Genomic DNA, 20,361 nt, shown 5'->3' on the forward strand with positions numbered 1-20,361 from the left:
AGGACTTATCCCTTCTGCCCCTAATCCAGTATCATATCTGCTTCCTCCTATACTGCCTCTTACACCCTCTTCCCCTTGCCCCCACCACCATCAGTCATGACCAGAGAATCCCTCTGCATGCCACATTTATTTATCTGGACCTTCACAGCCACCAACACCCACATGATCACCATCATTGTTATCCACAGAGGAAACACAAGATGTCTGGAATCATCCCTCATGAACAATCGGAATGAGGAAGGGAGAAGATGAAAGGAAGCAGAGATGAAACCGGAACTCCTAATCCCCACGCACACCGACATCTAAATAGCCCTGTGTAAGGAATTCACAATTTTAGCACTTTAGTTCAAACTCCCACTTTAGGGCCACACAAGTAAGGCGATTAATCAAACCCCCTCAACACTCATTGCTTCCATTCCCATGCTGGCCTCCTCCATTGATGCAACATATTCTGTGTCTCAATTGTACTTGTGGTACAGATTGTAGTGTAGTTAATATGCAAAGCTCTTTGCTCCCCCACCCCACCTTCAAACTGGCCCCAGTTCAAATGTGCACCTCTGTTTTAGCTGCCCTTCATCCACATTTTGATCACCTTCCATGCTCTGCTTGTATTGTGAAGTGTAAAAAGCTTGCACTGTATTTATTGAAAGTGTAAAATGTCACACAATAAATTAGAATTTATTGATCATTCAGGTGGCTTTAATGGTTTTCTTTCCTTCCTTTTTATAACATTAGCTCTTCTTCACAATGTCTGGACCAACAAGACAACCAAAGGTGTAAACAAGTTCCCCAGTGCATGTCTTAATAAAGTTTAGATCACTGTTTAGACTGTTTACACTTGATTGATTCTCATGAAGATTTGGGTACCTCAGTGAGATGCACAACTTACCCTAATTTCTCCCGGTATTACTACAGTTGACTGAAATATGTAACTTCAATAAGCTCCTTTATTTAAAGTGTGCATTACATATTTCCATCAGAACAGATTTGTTTGTTTGAATGAATTTAAATTCTTAAAATAGGAGCAATAAAGCAAAGCGCAGGACAGATGAACTGTACCGTAATTCTGGAAATGGTAAAATGGTTGGCGACTCCAAATCACAGTCAGAATGACAGAGTGGGGGGCTGAGCAGAAATACAGCTGCAGAGGGTTACAGTTTATTTTACCTGAATTTGTGAGCATTGCCACAGTGGCATAGCCAGTTCATCGTAGCAAAATTTACTTTGTAAATACACCCCCAACAGCATAGGTGCGTGCAAAGTTGTTCCTCCCCCCCCAAAATAAATCCAATTAAAAATATACTTTCCAGCTAACAGCACAGAACAACAGTACACCTTGGTTATTTTGCTATTCCGTTGACACTGGGTAAAAAGATGAACGTTTAAGTGTGCAGAAGTTGGAATGGTAGTTCTGGAGTTGGTTGCAACCTGGAATTGGAGAAAAAGCATGTTCAGCATATCTGTCTAAACAGTGATCTAACTTTATTAAGCCATACACTGTCTCATGTTATCGAATCATAGAAGAGTACAGCATGGAGGAGCCCATTCTGCCCACCATGCCTGTGTTAGCTCATTGATACGGTCATCCAATTAGTCTCACTCCTTTGTTCTTTCCCTGTTTAAACCCTTTAAAATCTTTCCCTTTCAAGTGTTTAGTGAATCCCCGTTTCTTTTTTTTAAATAAATTTTAGAAAACCCAATTTTTTATCCAATTGAGGAGCAATTTAGCGTGGCCAATCAGCTGCACGCCTTTGGGTGGTGGGGGTGAAACCCACGCAGACGGGGAGAATGTGCAAACCCCACACAGACAGTGACCCAGGGCCGGGATCGAGCCCGGGCCCTCGGCACCCTAGGCAGCTGTGCTAACCACTGCTCCACCGAATCCCCATTTCAAAATTTCAATTCGATCTGTTTCCATCTCCCTTTCAGACAGTACGTTCCAGATCACAACAACTCGTGCTTAAAAAAAAAGTTTCCTCATGTTGTCCCTGGTTGTTCTACCAATCAGCAAAAGTGTGGAGCCCAGAACTGAAACCAACCACTGTTTTATACAAAGAGAGAAATGCTCCACATAACCTTATTGCCGTAATTGATGAAGCTTTTATTTGAAACAGCATTCTCAACTTGTCCTTAAAAGATTTGCGTAAATACATTGCCAGGTTTCTGTGTTCCTGTACTTCCTTTAAAATTGTACCATTTACTTTGTGCTGCCTCTCCTTATTCTACTGCATCAAGAGAAAAGTTTGAACGAGGAAAGACCATTTGTGCTGTAATGGTCAGCCTCTCTGCAATCCCTTCTTTAGCATCTAACTCCGTTTTGAACCTACCTGCGATGCTATTGATTCTACCGCGTCTTGTGGCAATAATTTAACTTCAACCCGTGAGCGTTGTCACAGGTGAATAGCCAGTACATCATGGCAAAAATTACTTTGTAGTAATAATATTTATTATTGTCAGCAGTAGGCTTACACTGCAGTGAAGTTACTGTGAAAATCTCCTAGTCGCCACACTCCGGCGCAACATCTTGGCCCTGACACATTCAGAATGAAACTATCGCCTGTAGATGGTGCCCTGCACAGCAGCATCGTCCTCTCCTGTTGGATGAAAAATTATCTTGACCTTTGGATCGTACATCAGCTGGCAACAGACTGACACAGAGGTTAGCTGCAATAGGATCGACAGTTTGCATGGTTGCAGTTTCCCGTACCAGCCTCCCCGAACAGGCGACGGAATATGGCGACTAGGGGCTTTTCACAGTAACTTAATTTGAAGCCTACTTGTGACAATAAGCGATTTTCATTTTCATTTCGTTTTAGGCAACGTTATTCAAAGGGAGAAACACCGAGCAGGAAGCAGCAGAGGTGGTTACATAGAAAGGCAAAAAAACTAACCCAGCGCCGAAATGTTGCAAATGTATATAATCTCTCGCGTCACACATGCGGGCGCTGAGGTACAAAGCAAAATCCTCACCAGTTCTCCTCACTCCAGTGACAATCCTGGGATTCCATCAGGTGGAAAGTGTAGACATGCCTTGATTTATCTGACATGTTGGGACCACTTTTGTGCACAACCTCTCCGTGAATGAGGATCAGCCCACCTGTGTACAGAAAATCATCCAGCAACAGCCTTAGTTACGCTTAGACAGTATCTTATTCAAATTCAGAACAATTGATATTTATTAATTTCTGTATTTACATTGCAGAATAATTAAAATTAAAAATGAATGGTTCACTGCCTCCAGTAGCACAGAGATCCAAAAGGGTTGGGTTCTCTCCCCCCCCCCCCCCCCCACCACCTCCAGAACTGCCAGTATTGGACGCCATGTGTTCAAAATACGTTCTTGCTGCAGCCTGGCTGGGCCACACTCACCAGAAATCCAGACTTTTGTGCTGCAAACTTTTGGGGACCTTCCCAACACCCAGGCAGATCAGCAGGAAACCTGCAACTTTGAGTCACGAATGCTATTTGTAAACCGGCCCTCCTCCACCGCGATTGAGACAAATAGGAAGCATCTGCAATGCTCTCACATTGCGGAACCGCCAGGTAATTTTAATACTGTGTCTCCCGCCAGCACAAAATGGTCACCAGTACCCAACTGTGCATGCGTACTGGCCCACACTGTGGTGATATGCATGTACACATCAATGTCTCTGGTTGTCTATCAGTGCAGAGAATTATCGGAATGACCTCCGACCAACAGGCGGCGATAGAGATCATCACATGACTCGGGACACCCACCAGTTGGTAGTGAGCTGTACAAGAAGATAGTTACACTTAGAGTAGCTCCGGGAGAATTCACTGAATTGATTTAGTAACCATCATCTATATTATAGTTTGTTCGTTATCTTTCCACGTGTTTATTAATAAATCGCCTTTCTATTGAAAGAACTACATGTTCTGTGTACATCATTACAAAGGTTATATCACAGACCACAACACACACAAGTGCAGAAATGCAATTCCGTCCCGCCCCCCCCCCCCCCCAATGTTCTGATATAAAGTCACAGAGTTTTACAGCACAGACAGAGGCACTTTGGCCCATCATGTCTACGGCCCAGCTGTGATGTCTCAATCCTAATCCCGTTTTCCAGCACTTGGTCAGTAGCCTTGTATGCTCGTGTTTCAAGTGCTCATCTCAACGATTCTCAAATGTTGCAAGGGTTCCCGCCTCCACCACCCTTTCAGGCCGTGAGTTCCAGATTCCCACCAGCCTCTGGGTGAAAAAGTCCCCTCAAATCCCCTCTCTATCTCCTGCCCCTGCCCTTAAATCTATGCCCACTGGTTATTGACCCGAATGGGGAAAAGTTTATTCCTATCTGTGCCTAAATCGGCTGCCCCCCACCCCCTCAGCTTTCTCTGCTCCAAGGAAAAACAACTCCAGTCTAAATAGCCTCTCTTCACAGCTGAAGCCCTCCAGCCCAGGCGACATCCTGGTGAATCTCCTCTACACCCTGTCCAGTGCAATCACATCGTAGGAGATTATTTCCTGTGGTAGAAACTCATTCCAACACCTTATTCATCATGTTAAACAGTAGGTGTACTACAAAGCTTTGTATATCCAGTGCCATGAATCACGATGCAGCGCCAGTTAAAGCTATAGTTTATTTTTGTTAGCTCTGGCTAACATAACTCAACATCCGGACAAATGTTTCAGTCTTTCTAAGATTACATTTTTTTCTGTCTCCAAGGAAAGAATGGCAGTCAATAAGCCTGCCCAGTGTTTCTTTCCCCTGTTCCGCTGTTGCAAAAAATACTTCTGAACTTGGAAAGGTTAGGCTGCTGCCTATTGTTTGGGCCAGGGTTTAGAAAACTCTAAAGTATACCATGGAGTGCACCTGACCTCCAACTGTTAATTGATTTTGGTTATGGTGAGCACAAGAGCTCGGGTGTTGTTCAACAGACTCTTTTAATCAAAAAACAATTTTTACTCTACAAATGTAGTTAACATTTAGTCAGTATTTTTATGAACTACAAACACAAAGACCCCACACAGCTACAGTAATCTATGTGTAACCCTTACTGAATCCCTCTTTAACTGTTCCAATTCAATAATAAAATTTCATAAACCAAAAACCCCTTTTTACCAAAATAGCAGGTTTGAATTCCTTCTAGTTAGCAGTTATCTCTTTTAAGTTAACAGCTTTTGAAATGAAGATAAAGAAACGCTTCTTTCAAATCGTGCAGTCCAAAACTCAAAGCGAAAGTTAAACCCACAGAGCCACAGCCCAGTCCCACCCACACAATGACATCACTGAAGCCATGTGATAAGACAAAAATATTTCTTAAAGGGACACTCCCATGACGCTATAACTGTTGCTCGCAATGACCTGGCAGACTAAAACAACACTGGCTGGATTCTCCATATCCGAGTCTTCAGTGCTGATGCCGCTGGAGAATCCGTGGAGCATCACGTCAGAAAAAGCGACTCCACATGTGCACCGATTCTGCTACTGGTGAGGAGCGAGCATGATAAATGGTGCTGGAATGGCCAGGTCCATGATGGACACTCGCAGGGCTAACAAGCTGCAGCCGCACTTAAACAATACATCCCCCACAGGGTGTGCTGGAGCGTCCATGCAGCTGTTGGGTCAGCTGGGGCCAGAAGGCACCCAGGGCGCCAGGTTTATAGCAGGTTGTCAGCAGCATGGAAATGGCTGCCTTGCCGGCTGCGATGATGGTGTTGCGTACCCATCCACCCCTACCCCACTGCCCACCTCAAGACCACCCCCCCTCCCCCACTACTCAAAGCCCCACCACCGGCCAGCGGCACGACAGTCGGCGAAGTCTGGCGCTTTTGGACACTGCCCTCCTCTCTGTCTCAGCAGTCACCACGGCAGGTTCACGGTTTGTGAGAGCGCACGTGGACCGCGCCGTCGGGAACTCAGCCCATCGGAGGTGGAGAATTGCAGGTGGGCCCACTAACGATATGCAAACGATATGCGAACGATGTTGCAACTATGCTTCAAGCCAGCGCCTGCTGCATTTTTGGCATCGGGAGCTATTGTCCGCCCGATCGCACGCCCCAATTTCGGTGTCAGCCACCGGAGAATCCCGCCAACTGCGCTGGCATGGCAACAAACACAGTCTAATTTTAACAAATAACCATTCACCAGAGGATAAAATACTCACTTGGCCTGCCTGTTTCGAGGGCAATGCCAAAACTACTTTTCAACCAAACTCTCGGGTAGCGCCCTGAGCTCTTCACATTTTGCTCCCTTCCAGGTTGGCCGCTTCCCCTCAGATTTCCTCCCTCCCTCTCCAGACATCCGCAAGCCCACAGTACAGTGAATCCGGATGCTGGATCACTCCCGACTATAGGATGGGGCATCACATTGCAGCTCGGTTAAAGTCAAATCTATTTCCATTGCGCAATATTTTAACCAGTATTTTGAAGATCGTGTACAACAATTCCTTTTGTTTCTCAAAACCAAAAACCAGTGACCTTGACCATGGACCAAATAATGGTCAATGTTCGAATATAATCTCATGCTTCTGAAACTGGTCACAAACATTTTTACATCAGTAACCTTTGGCCCGCACACCACAATATATGGAGGTACTATACAATACAAAGCATTCCAGTCAATCTCCATCACCATCCCAACGTAACCTAAATGGCCATCTACCTTTTTTAACTGGAACAGGGATGAAGTCATCATCTGGATAATCCTGCTCCTTTCCAATAAAGGTCAGCAGAGGATATTCTCCTTTTGGGGCTCGTAACATCCTTCGTGTAATACCAGCTGTCAGTCAGAAAAACAAGGCACTGTACAACGGGCATAAACAGACTTTATACAGCGTCTTAGATTTTCAATCGCTATTAACGCACATTTTTGTGCCATATTTTATGTGAATCAGGGCGGCATGTGGCGCAGTGGTTAGCACTGGGATTGCGACGCTGAGGACCTGGGTTTGAATCCCGGCCCTGGGACACTGTCTGTGTGGCATTTGCACATTCTCCCCGTGTCTGCATGGGTTTCACCCCCACAAAAGATGTGCTGGTTAGGTGGATTGGCCACGCTAAATTGCCCCTTAATTGGGAAAAGAAAAATAATTGGCTACTCTAAATTTATGAAAAAATAAACAAAATATTTTATGTGAATTTTCCAGTTACAAGAGTTTTTCTCTACTTCCTTCCTGCCTATGCACCACACTTTCCTCAGCTGAGGAAGCAAGAAAGAGACCTGCTGCCTGGTCTCGGGAGGGAAGAGCCAGAGAATGGCTTGAGGTGCCTGCCATCCCATTTTGCAACTCTGCCTATGTAATTACTTCCACCCTGTGCAAAGTAGCACTCTTGGACAGCACCCCATGCCTTAAGATTCGATCCCCCCCACCGTCGATGCACAGTAGCAGCAGTGTGTGCTACGTGCATAAGATGCACTTAAGCAATTCAACAAGGCATGGCAGCACCTTCCAAACCTACAACCTCCAGCGTCAAGAAGGTCAAGGACAGCAGACACATGGGAACACACGTTCCATCCAAGTCACTCACCATCCTGACTTGAAACTACGTCGCCGTTCTTTCACCGTCGCTGGGTCAAACTCCTGCAACTCCCTCCTGAACTTCGTTACGGGTGTACCTACACCACGTGGACGGCCACGGAGGAGGCTCACCACCTCCTTCTCAAGGGCAATTAGGGGTGTGGAGAAAATGCGAGCATTGCGAGAGCCACCAGAATCCCAGGAACACATGAAAAAAGAACCAACCCTTTTGCCACAGCCGAGATTTGAGATTTTGTAACAAATAGACAATGTCAAGGACGATGGTAGCACCGGTGCACCATTAAGAATATCAGAGACTTCAAACTCAATGTAGTTAAGATTCCTACATGTGTGGGAGCCAGGGATAAACCAAAGGCAGGCATTCTCTTCCGTAGCATCCTCCAGTGCAATCCAAAAACCCACAACGTGTCCAAGAGGTTCTGTGTGCAGGAAGGAGGCATCCTGATGGGGAGTCACTGGGAACAGCAAAAACAAGGTTGATTGGAGATTAATCAGGGATGAATTTGCGACTGGACCAAAAGCAGATAATTAACTTACACCTGCTGAGGCTGGGTTGTTCGGCCTGAGGGCTACAAACCCTATCACTCACTATGTCACCAATGCTAATTCACATCCCTCCCACTGTTCAAAACAGAAGTAATAGTAGCCAAGTTAATAATGAGGAAAAGACAAAATTATTGTCAAAGAATCAGTCATGGTTCCGGCGATGATCGCCATTAGAGATATTATTCCTTTTACCATTATCCAGTTACAAGAGCAAATGGAAGGGCAACCAGGTGGAATGAGGTGAACTGTTCTCACAGAGGGCCAGCACAGACAAGATGGCGGAATGGCCTCCTTCTGTGCTGCAGCCATTCAATGGTTCTGTATGTACAGCTCAGATGTTCACGGCGTTAACGTGCTGAGCGATATTGGCAGAACCACAAAGACAAGTTCCCGGAAAATTGTCTATTCTCAGGCTGCCCACAACCTGCAGCTCCAAACCATAAACCCACATAGAAACATTCTTAGAAAATAAAAGCAGGAGGAGGCCATTCGGCCTGTCAAACCTGCTCTGCCATTCATTATGATCATGGCTGATCGTCGAGTTTAATACCCTGATGCCCCCTTTCCCCCACATCCCTTGATCCCTTTAGCCGCAAGAGCGAGATCTAATTCCTTCCAGAAATTACACAACGTTTTGGCCTCAACTACTTTCTGTGGTCGTGAATTCCACAGATTCACCGCTCTCTGGGTGAAGGAATTTCTCTTCACCTCAGTCCTAAAAGATTTACCCCTTATCCTCAAACTATGACCCCTAAGGGCGGCATGTGGCGCAGTGGTTAGCACTGGTCAAAAAAAATTATGACCCCTAGTTCTGGAGTCGCCCACCATTGGGAACATTCTTTCTGAATCTACCCTGTCTAATCCTGTCAGAACTTTATAAATTTCTGTGAGATCCCCTCTCACTCTTCTAAACTCCAATAAATATAATCCCAACTGATTTAGTCTCTCCTCCTGTGTCAGTCCCACCATCCCAGGAATCAGCCTGGCAAACCTTTGCTGCACTCCCCCCATTGCAAGAACATCCTTCCTCAGATAAGGACACCAAAACTGCACAGAATACTCCAGCTGTGGCCTCACCAAGGCCCTATACAATTGCAGTAAAACATCTCCATTCCGATACTCAAATCCTCTCACTATGAAGGCCGACATACAATTTGCCGCCTTCACTGCCTGCTGGAGCTGAGGGCTAACTTTCAGTGACTGATGCACAAGGACCGTAAGGTCTCACGGATTCTTCACCTCTCAATTTACACCCATTCAAGTAACAATCAGCTTTCCTACTTTAGCTACCGAAGCGGTTAACCATGCATATGTCCTCTCACTCACTGTCCAAATCTCACTGAGGCATCTCTGCATCCTCATCACAGTTAATACCCTCCTTAAAATGCCAGCAAATGGAGCAGGAGTAGGCCAAAATACGAAAATGGAGCAGGTGTAGGCCATTTTGCTGCAGGAATCTGGGGCGGTATTCTCCGGTCCCTGGAGAATCGCCGCCAATCATGTGTGCCGGTCGGGGCCTGATGTATTATCAATTACGATGAGATGAGAATAGATTGTAATCGAGGCTTTATTAAGCAGAGATGTGTAGCCTCCTGCAGCTGCTGGCAAAATGGCTGCAGCTCGGTGAGCACACATATTTATATTCCGCCTACTGGGCGGAGCCAGCAGGCAGGGATCTACCCCCGTACCTGTAATACAGGAGCCTTACCGTATTACATCTCATATATGATATATACAACAGTGGTGACTACAACATTCACCCCTGTTAAAAAAGAGTCCAGCGGGGCTGGTGGAAAACTATTTACACGCATTTACAGGTAAACATTTTGGGGAAAGTTCACAGATTCAGCCGATCGGGTGCCTTGATCCTCCGTTGCGAGCGCTGCAGTCCCAGTGGTGATGCACGTGTCAGCTCGGTCGCCGGTGACTCCGGGAGCGTGTAGATCTCATCTTCATCCCCGGGTGGGACCAAGGGGAGGGCGGATCATCCTGGAGCGGGGGCTGTGGTGAGGTGCGCTGGGGGGAGGAAGGGTGGCGCCGAGGCAGAAGGGAGGGGGGGGACCCAGCTGGTGCCAGGTCCCTGAGGGAGACTGTGTCTTGGCAGCCGTTGGGGTACGCTACGTAGGCGTACTGCGAGTTTGCATGGAGTAGCTGTTCCTGCTCAACCAATGGGTCCGCCTTGTGGAGCCCCAAGTGCTTGCGGAGGAGAACGGGTCCTGGAGCTGCCAGCCACGTTGGGAGCAAAGCCCTGGAGGTGGACCTCCTGGGGAAGGCAAAGAGACGTTCATGGGGGGGGGGTTCTTTAGTCGCAGTGCAAAGGAGCGACCAAATGGAGTGAAGAGCATTGGGGGAGACCTCCTGCCAGCGGGAGACCGGGGGATTCCTGGACCGTAGGGCCAGCTGGACGGCCTTCCAGACTGTCCCGTTCTCCCTCTCCACCTGCCCGTTTCCCCGGGGGTTGTAGCTGGTCTTCCTGCTCGAGGCGATGCCCTTGCTGAGCAGGGACTGGTGCAGCTCATCGCTCATAAATGAGGATCCCCGGTCGCTGTGGATGTAGGTGGGGAAACCGAACAGGGCGAAGATGGTGTTGAGGGCTTTGATGACGGTGGCAGACGTCATATCAGGGCATGGGACGGCAAAGGGGAATCTGGAGTATTCGTCGACCACGTTAAGGAAGTACGTATTTCGGTCGGTGGAGGGGAGGGGCCCTTTGAAATCCACACTGAGGCGTTCAAAGGGGCGGGAGGCCTTCACTAGCTGCGCGTGATCCTGCAGCTGCTGCCGAAATGGCTGCAGCTCGGTGAGCACAGACATTTATACTCCGCCTACTGGGCGGAGCCAGCAGGCAGGGATCTACCCCCGTACCTGTAGTACAGGAGCCTTACCGTATGACATCTCAAACGCGATATATACAACAGTGGTGACTACCGCAGGGCCCATTGAAAGAGGCCGTCGTGGCGATTCTCCAACGTCAACTGGCCAAATTCCCGACGGCGTGGTTCTCTCATGGTCCCACCCGTCGGTAACTCAGCGTGGCGGCTGCGGACTCAGTCTGTGGCCGCCCCGCCCTGGTAGGGGGGCGGGGGGGGGGGGGGGGGGGGATCCTTCACTGGGGGTGGGGGCCTCCAGGATGGCCAGGCTACCGATTGGGAGCCACCAATCCGCGGGCACGTGGGATCTCGGGGGGAGCCTATCATCTTGGTGGCGGTCCGCGATGTGGGTCCGCATGTCGCACGGGGTGGCCGACGCAGGCCGCCACCGTGCTCATGGGCGGACCCCCCGACCGGAAGTGCAGGGCCCCGTACTGGCAGCCGGAGCTGCGAGGAACACTCCGGGGCCCTGCTATCCCCCTCCAGGTAAGTGAATCGTACTGGACTTTCTTCAGGAAAGTCCGGAGTGATTCACCCGCGTTTTTTCACGGGCAGGAGAATCCCGCCCCTGCTGTGCCATTCAAACGGACCATGGTTGATCTGATTGTAGCTTTAACTCCACTTTCTTTGTCATTTCCCCCATAACCTTTGACCCTCTTGTACATTAAAAAAAAAACACTGAGTAGGAGGGAACTTTGGCAATACCTTCACCACCAAATCCAGGTTGCTGAAGAAGAAAAGACACAGTAACATGTTGTTAGCATTTTGTACAAGCTTACAGATTTCTCATTAAAACAACAGAAATCCTCAAAATATCCTTAGACAAATTATTCAACCAATTACGTGATAGTTAACATGGGCTTGAACTGGTTCTGGATTCGGTGAGGGTTTCATGCAGAATTTGTGGTGGTAAAAGACCACACATGTTCCGCTGGCGCTGGCACTTAGCTGCTGAAACGGATCATCCAACCCACCGTCTTTTGAGCCAGGGTTGCTTCCTAGCATCTCCCCGTCCTGTTATAACATCAGCTCGCATCTTAACAATGTCCATGACAGATACATGATAATCCCTTGCAGAATTGACCACATTCATGTCAACCCAGGAGCTGAAGCCAGCATGGCAAAGTATGTTACCAAAAGATCCATGATTGCATTAGTATTAAATGTTGGCGAGGGTTCAGGGCTCTGCAACTGAGCTACCACTGCAAAGTTAAGAGACAACTGGCATCAACAAAGCATTAAGCTCAACATAAGATGAGATAGAAAACACGGTGCTGAATGTACAGTGCAGAAAGAGGCCATTCGGCCCATCGTGTCTGCACCAGGCCACGGAAAATCACCCTCCCTAAGCCCACACCTCCACCCTAGCCCCGTAACCCCATCTAACCTTTTTCTTTGGACACTAAGGCCAATTTAGCGATTTTGGAGGTGGGGGAGGGGGTTTCTGTGTTTGTACAGGAGAGGAGGGAATCGGCCCTCCCTCCCAGGGCACGTAATCATTTGGTGTCTTGACGATTCCTCTTCTTCTTAGACGGGAGCCCACCCCTCTGGGCTGGGGCTGGAATATCCATCCTCTTGTGGTGCATTGCTCTGGATGGGGTTGGAAAGCTACAGGCTCAACTGGAATGCAATTGTTTTTTGGGGGTGTGCTCCCCCACCTCCAAAATACCGGAAAAGATCAGGATAAACATTATCACAGGGCTCATCTGAATGAAGAGAAGAAAAGAAGAGAATCCCAGAGAGGGGACACCCAGCCTAACTCAGAGTGACCACCGCCGCAGAAAGGTATTGAATCGTAGAATTCCTACAGTGCAGAAGAAGGCCATTTGGTCCATTGAGTCGGCACTGACCCTCCAAAACCATAGCCTAGCTAGTTATAGTTGGGGTATAGTTATTTATGTCGTGGTTGCTGCTGGTCTTGGCCAGGCCCAATGTTGTGGCTGTTATCCTGCCAACCCGAGGAGGGTCCCTTTCCGAGAGAGTGGGGAGGGGCTTCTAGGAAGGTTGGGTTTTGGTTTGTCTCTTTAGTGCACAGGGGCCTGGGGTTGGGTCGAGGTCTGTACCTTGGTGCATATCTTGTGGTTCTCCCTTGCGAGTGGGGCGGGGAGGGGGGAGGGGGGGGGGGGTCAGGCTGGTGCAATCTTTTGCTGATTGAGTGACCTGTTCTCCTCTTCACTGGTGGTCTCATTTGGTGGCATAGCCCGGGTAGATCTTTATTGTTTGTTCTTCTTTCCCAGCTTGGGGAGTCCCTGCGGACCCGGCCATAAACCGAACATCTCTTCCTCTCCTCTTGTTATAGTCGTGGCTCTGCCTTGGGCTAGGTTTGGGGGTTCTGTTGCATGATGTAGTATGTATGCAACTCCCCCATCGTGCTGGTGTTTCCGTGCATTTTCCTATGTTTTTGCAGTCCTTTCCTGGCTCCTACATGGGTGCAGCTGGTCTGGAGTCTGGAAAGGAAAGGCTGTGTTGAGCCATTGATGCCGTTGGCACCGCTGGAGTTGAGGGGGGGATGTACATTGTTGCGCACCCAATCATGGCACGGGATGTTTATCACGATTTTCCGTGATGATTGAAGGGCTGTGCGGTAGGAAGAGGGTGCGCGCCATTTTGTCTTGCCCTCACCTTTTCATGATCCTATCTTATTCCTCCCTCGATCTCCGGTTGAGGCAACGTGGGTGTCTAGTTTTGTCTAATGATGGTGTTAAGCCAATTATCATAGAATTTACAGTGCAGAAGGAGGCCATTCAGCCCATCGAGTCTGCACCGGCTCTTGGAAAGAGCACCCTACCCAAGGTCAACACCCCCACCCTATCCCCATAACCCAGTAACCCCACCCAACACTAAGGGCAATTTTGGACACGAAGGGCCAATTTATCATGGCCAATCCACCTAACCTGCACATCCTTGGACTGTGGAAGGAAACCGGAGCACCCAGAGGAAACCCACGCACACACGGGGAGGGTGTGCAGACTCCGCACAGACAGTGACCCAAGCCGGAATCGAACCTGGGACCCTGGAGCTGTGAAGCAATTGTGCTATCCACAATACTACCGTGCTGCCTCAATTGTGATGTTGTTCTCCTGTTCCACGCTCATTTTGTGATAAGCCATTTCTGCTGGGGGGGAGGAGCAGGGGGTGGGGTGGAGGGGTGGGGTGGGGTGGGGGGGGGTTCCCCTCGCTTTGGGTGCTGCATTATTTTTGTTGTGTTATTTTATAAAAAGTAAAATCTCAATGAACATATTTTTTTAACGTTCTGACGGGGCTGGGTTCAGGGATGTTGTTTCATCTGGCTGGGGCGGGGGCAGGGTTCTAGAACAAGTGATCACGGCCTCAGGATACGGGGTCACGGCCTCAGGATACGGGGTCACGGCCTCAGGATACGGGGTCACGGCCTCAGGATACGGGGTCACGGCCTCAGGATACGGGGTCACGGCCTCAGGATACGGGGTCACGGCCTCAGGATACGGGGTCACGGCCTCAGGATACGGGGTCACGGCCTCAGGATACGGGGTCACGGCCTCAGGATACGGGGTGGGCCATTTAGGTCAGATGGTGGTGACCCTGTGGAATTCTCGACCACAATGGGGGCCAAATCACTGAATATATTTAAGAAGGAAATAGACAGATTTCTAGTCTAAAGGCATCAAAGGGATTGGCGAGAGCGCTAGAGTATGTTGTTGAGATAGAGGATCCGCCATGATCATACTGAATGATGGAGTAGGCTCGAATGGTCGAATGGCCTCCTCCTCCTACCTTCAATGTTTCTGTCCACTCCGCTTGTTATCTCCACAAACCGCTTCAATAAATTTACCAAACACAATTTCCCTTTCATAAAAGTCACTGGTAATGAAAACAGGGAAACAGTCTTCTCACGTACCTTGAAGATGTACATGCTCTGTAAAATGACAGGCTGCTTTAGCTCCAACATCTGGGCTACTTCCTGTCGAGAGAGAGAGAGAGAGAGATGTGTTTGACAACGGATATATACTTCCTCGCCATCCTTTAGATCTGTCAGATCTGCATCATTCCCCGAGTAATGAGGGTAGCCAAGCTGCTGCTCTCAAACTTCTTGGGCGCGATTCTCCAAAATGGAGACAAAGTCCCGACGCCGGAGTGAAAACCGGAGTGTTTCACTCCGGCGTCGGAGGCCGTTCCCAGTCCCCTATTCTCCCGCCCCGGGGGGCTAGGAGCGGCGTCGCGTATTTTACGCCCGCTGGGCCTTGGCACCGCGTAAAAAGCGGCGCTGCGTAAATGACGCGGCCGGCATCGCGAAAATGATGACACCCACGCATGCGCGGTTGCCGTCCTCCCCGAGGCCGCCCCGCAAGAAGATGGCGGATGGATCTTGAGGGGGCGGCGGAGGAAAGGAGGTCCACCTTTAGAGAGGTCGACCCGCCGATCGGTGGGCCCCAATCGCGGGCCAGACCCCATCGGAGGCCCCCCTGTGTGCAGGAACCCCCCTCCCCCTCCAAACAGCCCCCCCCCCCCCCAGCGTTCCCGCACAGTTCCCGCCGGCAGCGACCAGGTGTGGACGGCGCCGGCGGGAACCTGTCGTGTTGGGCAGGCCGCACGGCCCATCCGGGCCGGAGAATCGGCGCTCGCCTTTTGCAAACGGCGTGCGTCGATTCTCCGAGCGGCCAGCCGTGATTCTCGCCGCGCTGGTTTGGGGGGGCTGGGAGAATCGCGTGCGGGTGCCGGGGCGGCGTGTCGGGACTCGCGCGGAGCCCCGGCGATTCTCCCACCCGGCGTGGGGGGGGGGGGGGGGGGGAGAATTCCGCCCCTTCTTAAAGCTTCATTCAAGTAGCACCCAAGCAGCAGGGACTCTTTGCTGGTTTTTCCCTTCTCTCCAATGGAGGAACACGGGTTTAAAATCAACGCAATCTAGGAACATGAAAGATTTTCAGTCTATGAGGCTGATCATCAATCAGCACCAGAGGACTGATTAAAGGCTAGAAAAATCAGCTTTTAAAAGGTGGCGTGAAGAAGGTAGCTTGCACTGGCATACAAAATAGTGAAGGGCATTGAGAAAATAAATCTAGATAATTACGGTAAATTGGGAATAGGACAAGGCGTTCAGGTTCAAACTCGTAAAAGTCAGGAAGCTTTGATGCAATGACCCATTCACAGCATGAAGAGCAAGTGTGCATTGGGGACAAAAACTAGAATTATTTTGGTGTACTGGGGTTGCCTAGAATATGTTGAAGTGGACCATCTAGAATGGAGCAAATAGTCTTCATTGTCTTCATTCTTCTTTGTGGATGCCTGTCTTGAAGACACAGCGTAAGTCAAGGATGTGCCACGTAGACAATCAAAATCGCAAACTTAGGTCGGCACGGTGGCACAGTAGTTAGTACTGCTGCCTCACGGCTCCAGGGTCCCAGGTTCGATTCCCGGTTTGGGTCAATGTCTGTGCGGAGTCTGCACGTTCTCCCCATGTCTGCGTGGGTTTCCTCCGTGTGGTCCGTTTTCCTCCCTCAGTCCAAAGATGTGCAGGTTAGGTGGATTGGTCATGCGAAATTGCCCCGTAGTGTCCCAAAGTTAGGTGGGAGTTTTTTTTCATAGAATTTACAAAGCAGAAGGAGGCCATTCTGCCCATCGAGTCCGCACCAGCTCCTTCAAAGAGCACCCTACCCAAGCCCACACCCCCACCCTATCCCCATAACCCAGGAGCCCCACCCAACACTAAGGGCAATTTAGCATGGCCAATCCACCTAACCTGCACATCTTTGGACTGTGGGAGAAAACCGGAGCACCTGGAGGAAACCCACGCACACACGGGGAGAACGCACAGACTCCGCACAGACAAGGACCCAAGCCGGGAATCGAACCTGGGACCCTGGAGCTGTGAAGCAATTGTGCTAACCACTATGCTACTGTGCTGCCCAATGTGGAGCGGGAAAATCTCATTCCTCAACCCTCTTTCTATCTCTCTCCACTGATGCTGGGTTACGGCATAGGGTGGAGGTGTGGGCTTAGGTAAGGTGCTCTTTCAGGGGCTGGTGTTATCTCGATGGCCCAAATGACCTCTTTCTGCAATGTAAATTCTATGATCAATGGTCTATGAACTTGGGGACACAGTTTAAAAATAAGGGGTCTCCCGCTTAAGACACAGATGAGAAGATATTTTTTCCCTCAGAGGGCCGTGAATCTTTGGAACTCTCTTCACCGAGGAACAGGGGGCGTGATTCTCCGCTCCCCACGCCAGGTGGGAGAATCGCGGGAGGGCCCACCGACAAACTTCACGCCCCCCTGGCGCCCCCCGCGGTTCTTTCCCCCCCCCCCCCCCCGGCTCGGAGGAATCGCCGCTCGCCGTTTTTCACGGCCTGCCGTTCGCAGCCGTTTCACGACGGCGGCAAACACACCTGGTCGCTGCAGTCGTGAAACGGGAGTGAGAAGCTCGTTTGGAGCTTGTAGGTGGCCTAGAAAGGAAAGAGCTCCACGACTATGCTCGTGAGGGGACAGGCCCGCGATCGGTGCCCACCGATCGTCGGTCCGGCGTCCAAATCGGACGCACTATTTCCCCTCCGCCGCCCCGCAAGATCAAGCCGCCACGTCTTGCGGGGCGGCTGAGGGGAAAGACGGCCACCGTGCATGTGCGGGTTCGTGCCGTCAGCGTCATGACGTCAGCCGCGCATGCGCGGGTTGGAGCCGGCCAACCTGCGCATGCACGGCTGACGTCATTAGGTGCGCCAGCCGCGTCATTCTTGGTGCGACGTCCCCGCGGCTGAGAGTTACGGAGCGCCGCTCCTAGCCCCGCCGGGAAGGGAGAATAGGGGGCGAGGAGCGGCCTCCGAGGCCGTCATGATACTCGGCCGAGTTCACGGCGGCCCTCCTGATTTTTCCCGGTAGCGGAGAATTCCACCCAGGATCTTTGAATAATTTTAAGGCAAAGGTAGATTGATTCTTGACTAACAATGGAGTCAAAGGTTACCAGAAATAGGCAGAATGTGGAGTTGAGGCCACAATCAGATCAGCCCATGATCTTACTGAATGGCAGAGAGGGCTCAAGGGGCCGAATGGCCTATTCCTGCACCTAATCCGTAGTTTCGCACAAAGGAGGGGCAGGTGACAGAAATGGAGATGGGCCACCTTGATGATGGAGAGGATACGGGGTCAGAAGTTCATCTCAGGGCCAAATAGAGGACTGAGGTTACAAATGGTCTGGTTCAGCCTCAAAGAGTAGCCAGAAGGGGGGTGAAATAGGTGGCCCAGGAATGGCAATTATACAATGGATTGGCTCTCACCAATATTTAACTGGAGGTCATTTGGATGAAAGAAACATATATTCCTACGTTGTCCCCGTGTGTGCCTGGGTTTCCTCCGGATGCTCCGGTTTCCTCCCACAGTCCAAAGACGTGCAGGTTAGGTGGATTGGCCATGATAAATTGCCCTTAGTGACCAAAAAGGTTAGGAGGGGTTATTGGGTTATGGGGATAGGGTGGAAGTGAGGGCTTAAGTGGGTTGGTGCAGACCCGATGGGCCGAATGGCCTCCTTCTGCACTGTATGTTCTATGTTCTTGAAACTGCTAGAAAGGGTGGGGATGGGAATATGTCACTGAAATTGAGTTCAGCAAAAAGTTTTATTATTTTCTGTCTGGTCCGCGGCCAATTTGAAATCGGCAGAATTGTTACGCTGCAGAGGGAGGAGATTCAGTCCATCATGTCTGCACCGGCTCTCCAAGCGAGCTGTTTCAGTTTGATGTAACATGATCATCTCTATCAGGCACCAGTGCTGTACAAGTTCCCATACTTCAGGTCGTTGACTTCAGGAAGCAAAGTACTGTACACACCCCTATCAGCATCAACGGGGCCGAGGTGGAGATGGTTAGTTGTTTCAAATTCCGAGGGGTACACATCTCCAAAAATCTGTCCTGGTCCACCCACGTCGACGCTACCACCAAGAAAGCACAACAGCGCCTATACTTCCTCAGGAAACTAAGGAAATTCGGCATGTTCACATGAACTCTTACCAACTTTTACAGGTGCACCATAGAAAAACCTCCTATCTGGCTGCATCACAGCCTGGTATGGCAACTGCTCGGCGCAAGAAATTTCAGAGAGTCGTGAACAGAGCCAGTCCATCACACAAACCCGCCTCCCATCCATTGACTCCATCTACACCTCCCGCTGCCGGGGGAAAGCGGGCAGCATAATCAAAGACCCCTTCCACCCGGCTTACTCACTCTTCCAACTTCTTCCATCGGGCAGGAGATACAAAAGTTTGAGAACACGCACGGACAGACTCAAAAAAACAGACTCCGAACGGACCCTCTTATGGACTGACCTCATTAACACTACACCCCTGTATGCTTCACCCGATGCATATGTAGTTACGTTGTGTACCTTGTGTCGCCCTATTATGTATTTTCTTTTCTTTTCTTTCCATGTACTTAATGATCTGTTGAGCTGCTCGCAGAAAAATACTTTTCACTGTACCTCGTTACACGTGAAGTGACAATAAACACAATCTAATCCAATCCAAATCCAATACGCCAGTGGTTGCGCAGACATTCCATTACCGTACACACAAGAAATACCCACCTGCACCTTGCGTGAATGTGTGAGATTTTTGAATGTAGGCTCCAAAGCGTGAAGAGCTGCAGAGAAGATTCACATTACGAGTGAGTGTCTGATCAAAAGAGAACCCTGCATAAAATGAAACACTAAGTGGGACTCACTTGGGGGACAGTCTGAGCCTTAATAGCCCGACAGACTTATTTTAATTGGAATACAAGGTCCCGGCTGACATAAGGTGCTTCAGGAAATGTTCAAACTTTCCTAAAAAGCAGAGTCTTGCCAGAATTGTAAAAAAAAGTAAAGGCGAGTGATTCATTGGGGAAAATATTTAAACATTCCTGTCCAATATTTCTAACTGACATGATAGACCATTATTGAAAAGAAAGCACTCGGGCGGCGTGGTGGCGCAGTGGTTAGCACTGCTGCCTCACGTCGCTGAGGACCCGGGCTCGATCCCGGCCCCGGGTCACTGTCCGTGTGGAGTTTGCACATTCTCCCCGTATCTGCGAGGGTCTCACCCCCCACAACCCAAAGATGTGCAGGCTAGGTGGATTGGCCACGCTAAATTGGCCCTTAATTGGAAAAAAATAATAATTGGGTACTCTAAATTTATTTTTAAAAAAGAAAATAAAGATCTCATATTTCTGGAACAAAAGGACTCTTTTGCTCCGAGCGGAGATATTTGGTTTCAGTTTTATTGCAAGGGGACTATTTCAATCGGTCTCAGTTTTCTTGGGTTGAAGAGTGGAAGGACATTCCCTCTGTGACCATCTAAGGGTAAACAGAAAGCCCAGTGAACCGGTTAAAAACCAGATTGACCGAGGAGACATGAAGGCTTTTCAATTCACTCAATGCTCCCATCCGGTTTATGAGCATTTTGCTGATATTTGGAACTTAATAATTTCACTGAAGCTTCCAGTCAACG

At 49.5% G+C, this 20,361-nt stretch overlaps 1 protein-coding gene across 3 annotated transcripts in view; it reads right to left on the reverse strand.

Annotated features, from left to right (window-relative positions):
- Window positions 1–677: 677 nt before the first annotated feature.
- phyhd1 (phytanoyl-CoA dioxygenase domain containing 1) overlaps window positions 678–20,361 on the reverse strand; it is a 32,019-nt gene continuing 12,335 nt past the window's right edge. For all 3 annotated transcript variants that reach the window (XM_038781550.1, XM_038781549.1, XM_038781548.1), the window contains exons 6-12: window positions 19,461–19,516; window positions 14,797–14,859; window positions 11,625–11,646; window positions 7,830–7,958; window positions 6,627–6,743; window positions 2,971–3,097; window positions 678–1,428 (exon numbers count right to left, since the gene is read on the reverse strand). In XM_038781550.1, coding sequence (XP_038637478.1) covers window positions 1,383–1,428; window positions 2,971–3,097; window positions 6,627–6,743; window positions 7,830–7,958; window positions 11,625–11,646; window positions 14,797–14,859; window positions 19,461–19,516 — 560 coding nt within the window. In that variant the 3' untranslated portion in view covers window positions 678–1,382. The remainder of the gene's footprint in view (window positions 1,429–2,970; window positions 3,098–6,626; window positions 6,744–7,829; window positions 7,959–11,624; window positions 11,647–14,796; window positions 14,860–19,460; window positions 19,517–20,361) is intronic.

This window comes from Scyliorhinus canicula, chromosome 21 (genome assembly GCF_902713615.1).
Source record: "Scyliorhinus canicula chromosome 21, sScyCan1.1, whole genome shotgun sequence".
NCBI classification, from domain to species: domain Eukaryota; kingdom Metazoa; phylum Chordata; class Chondrichthyes; order Carcharhiniformes; family Scyliorhinidae; genus Scyliorhinus; species Scyliorhinus canicula.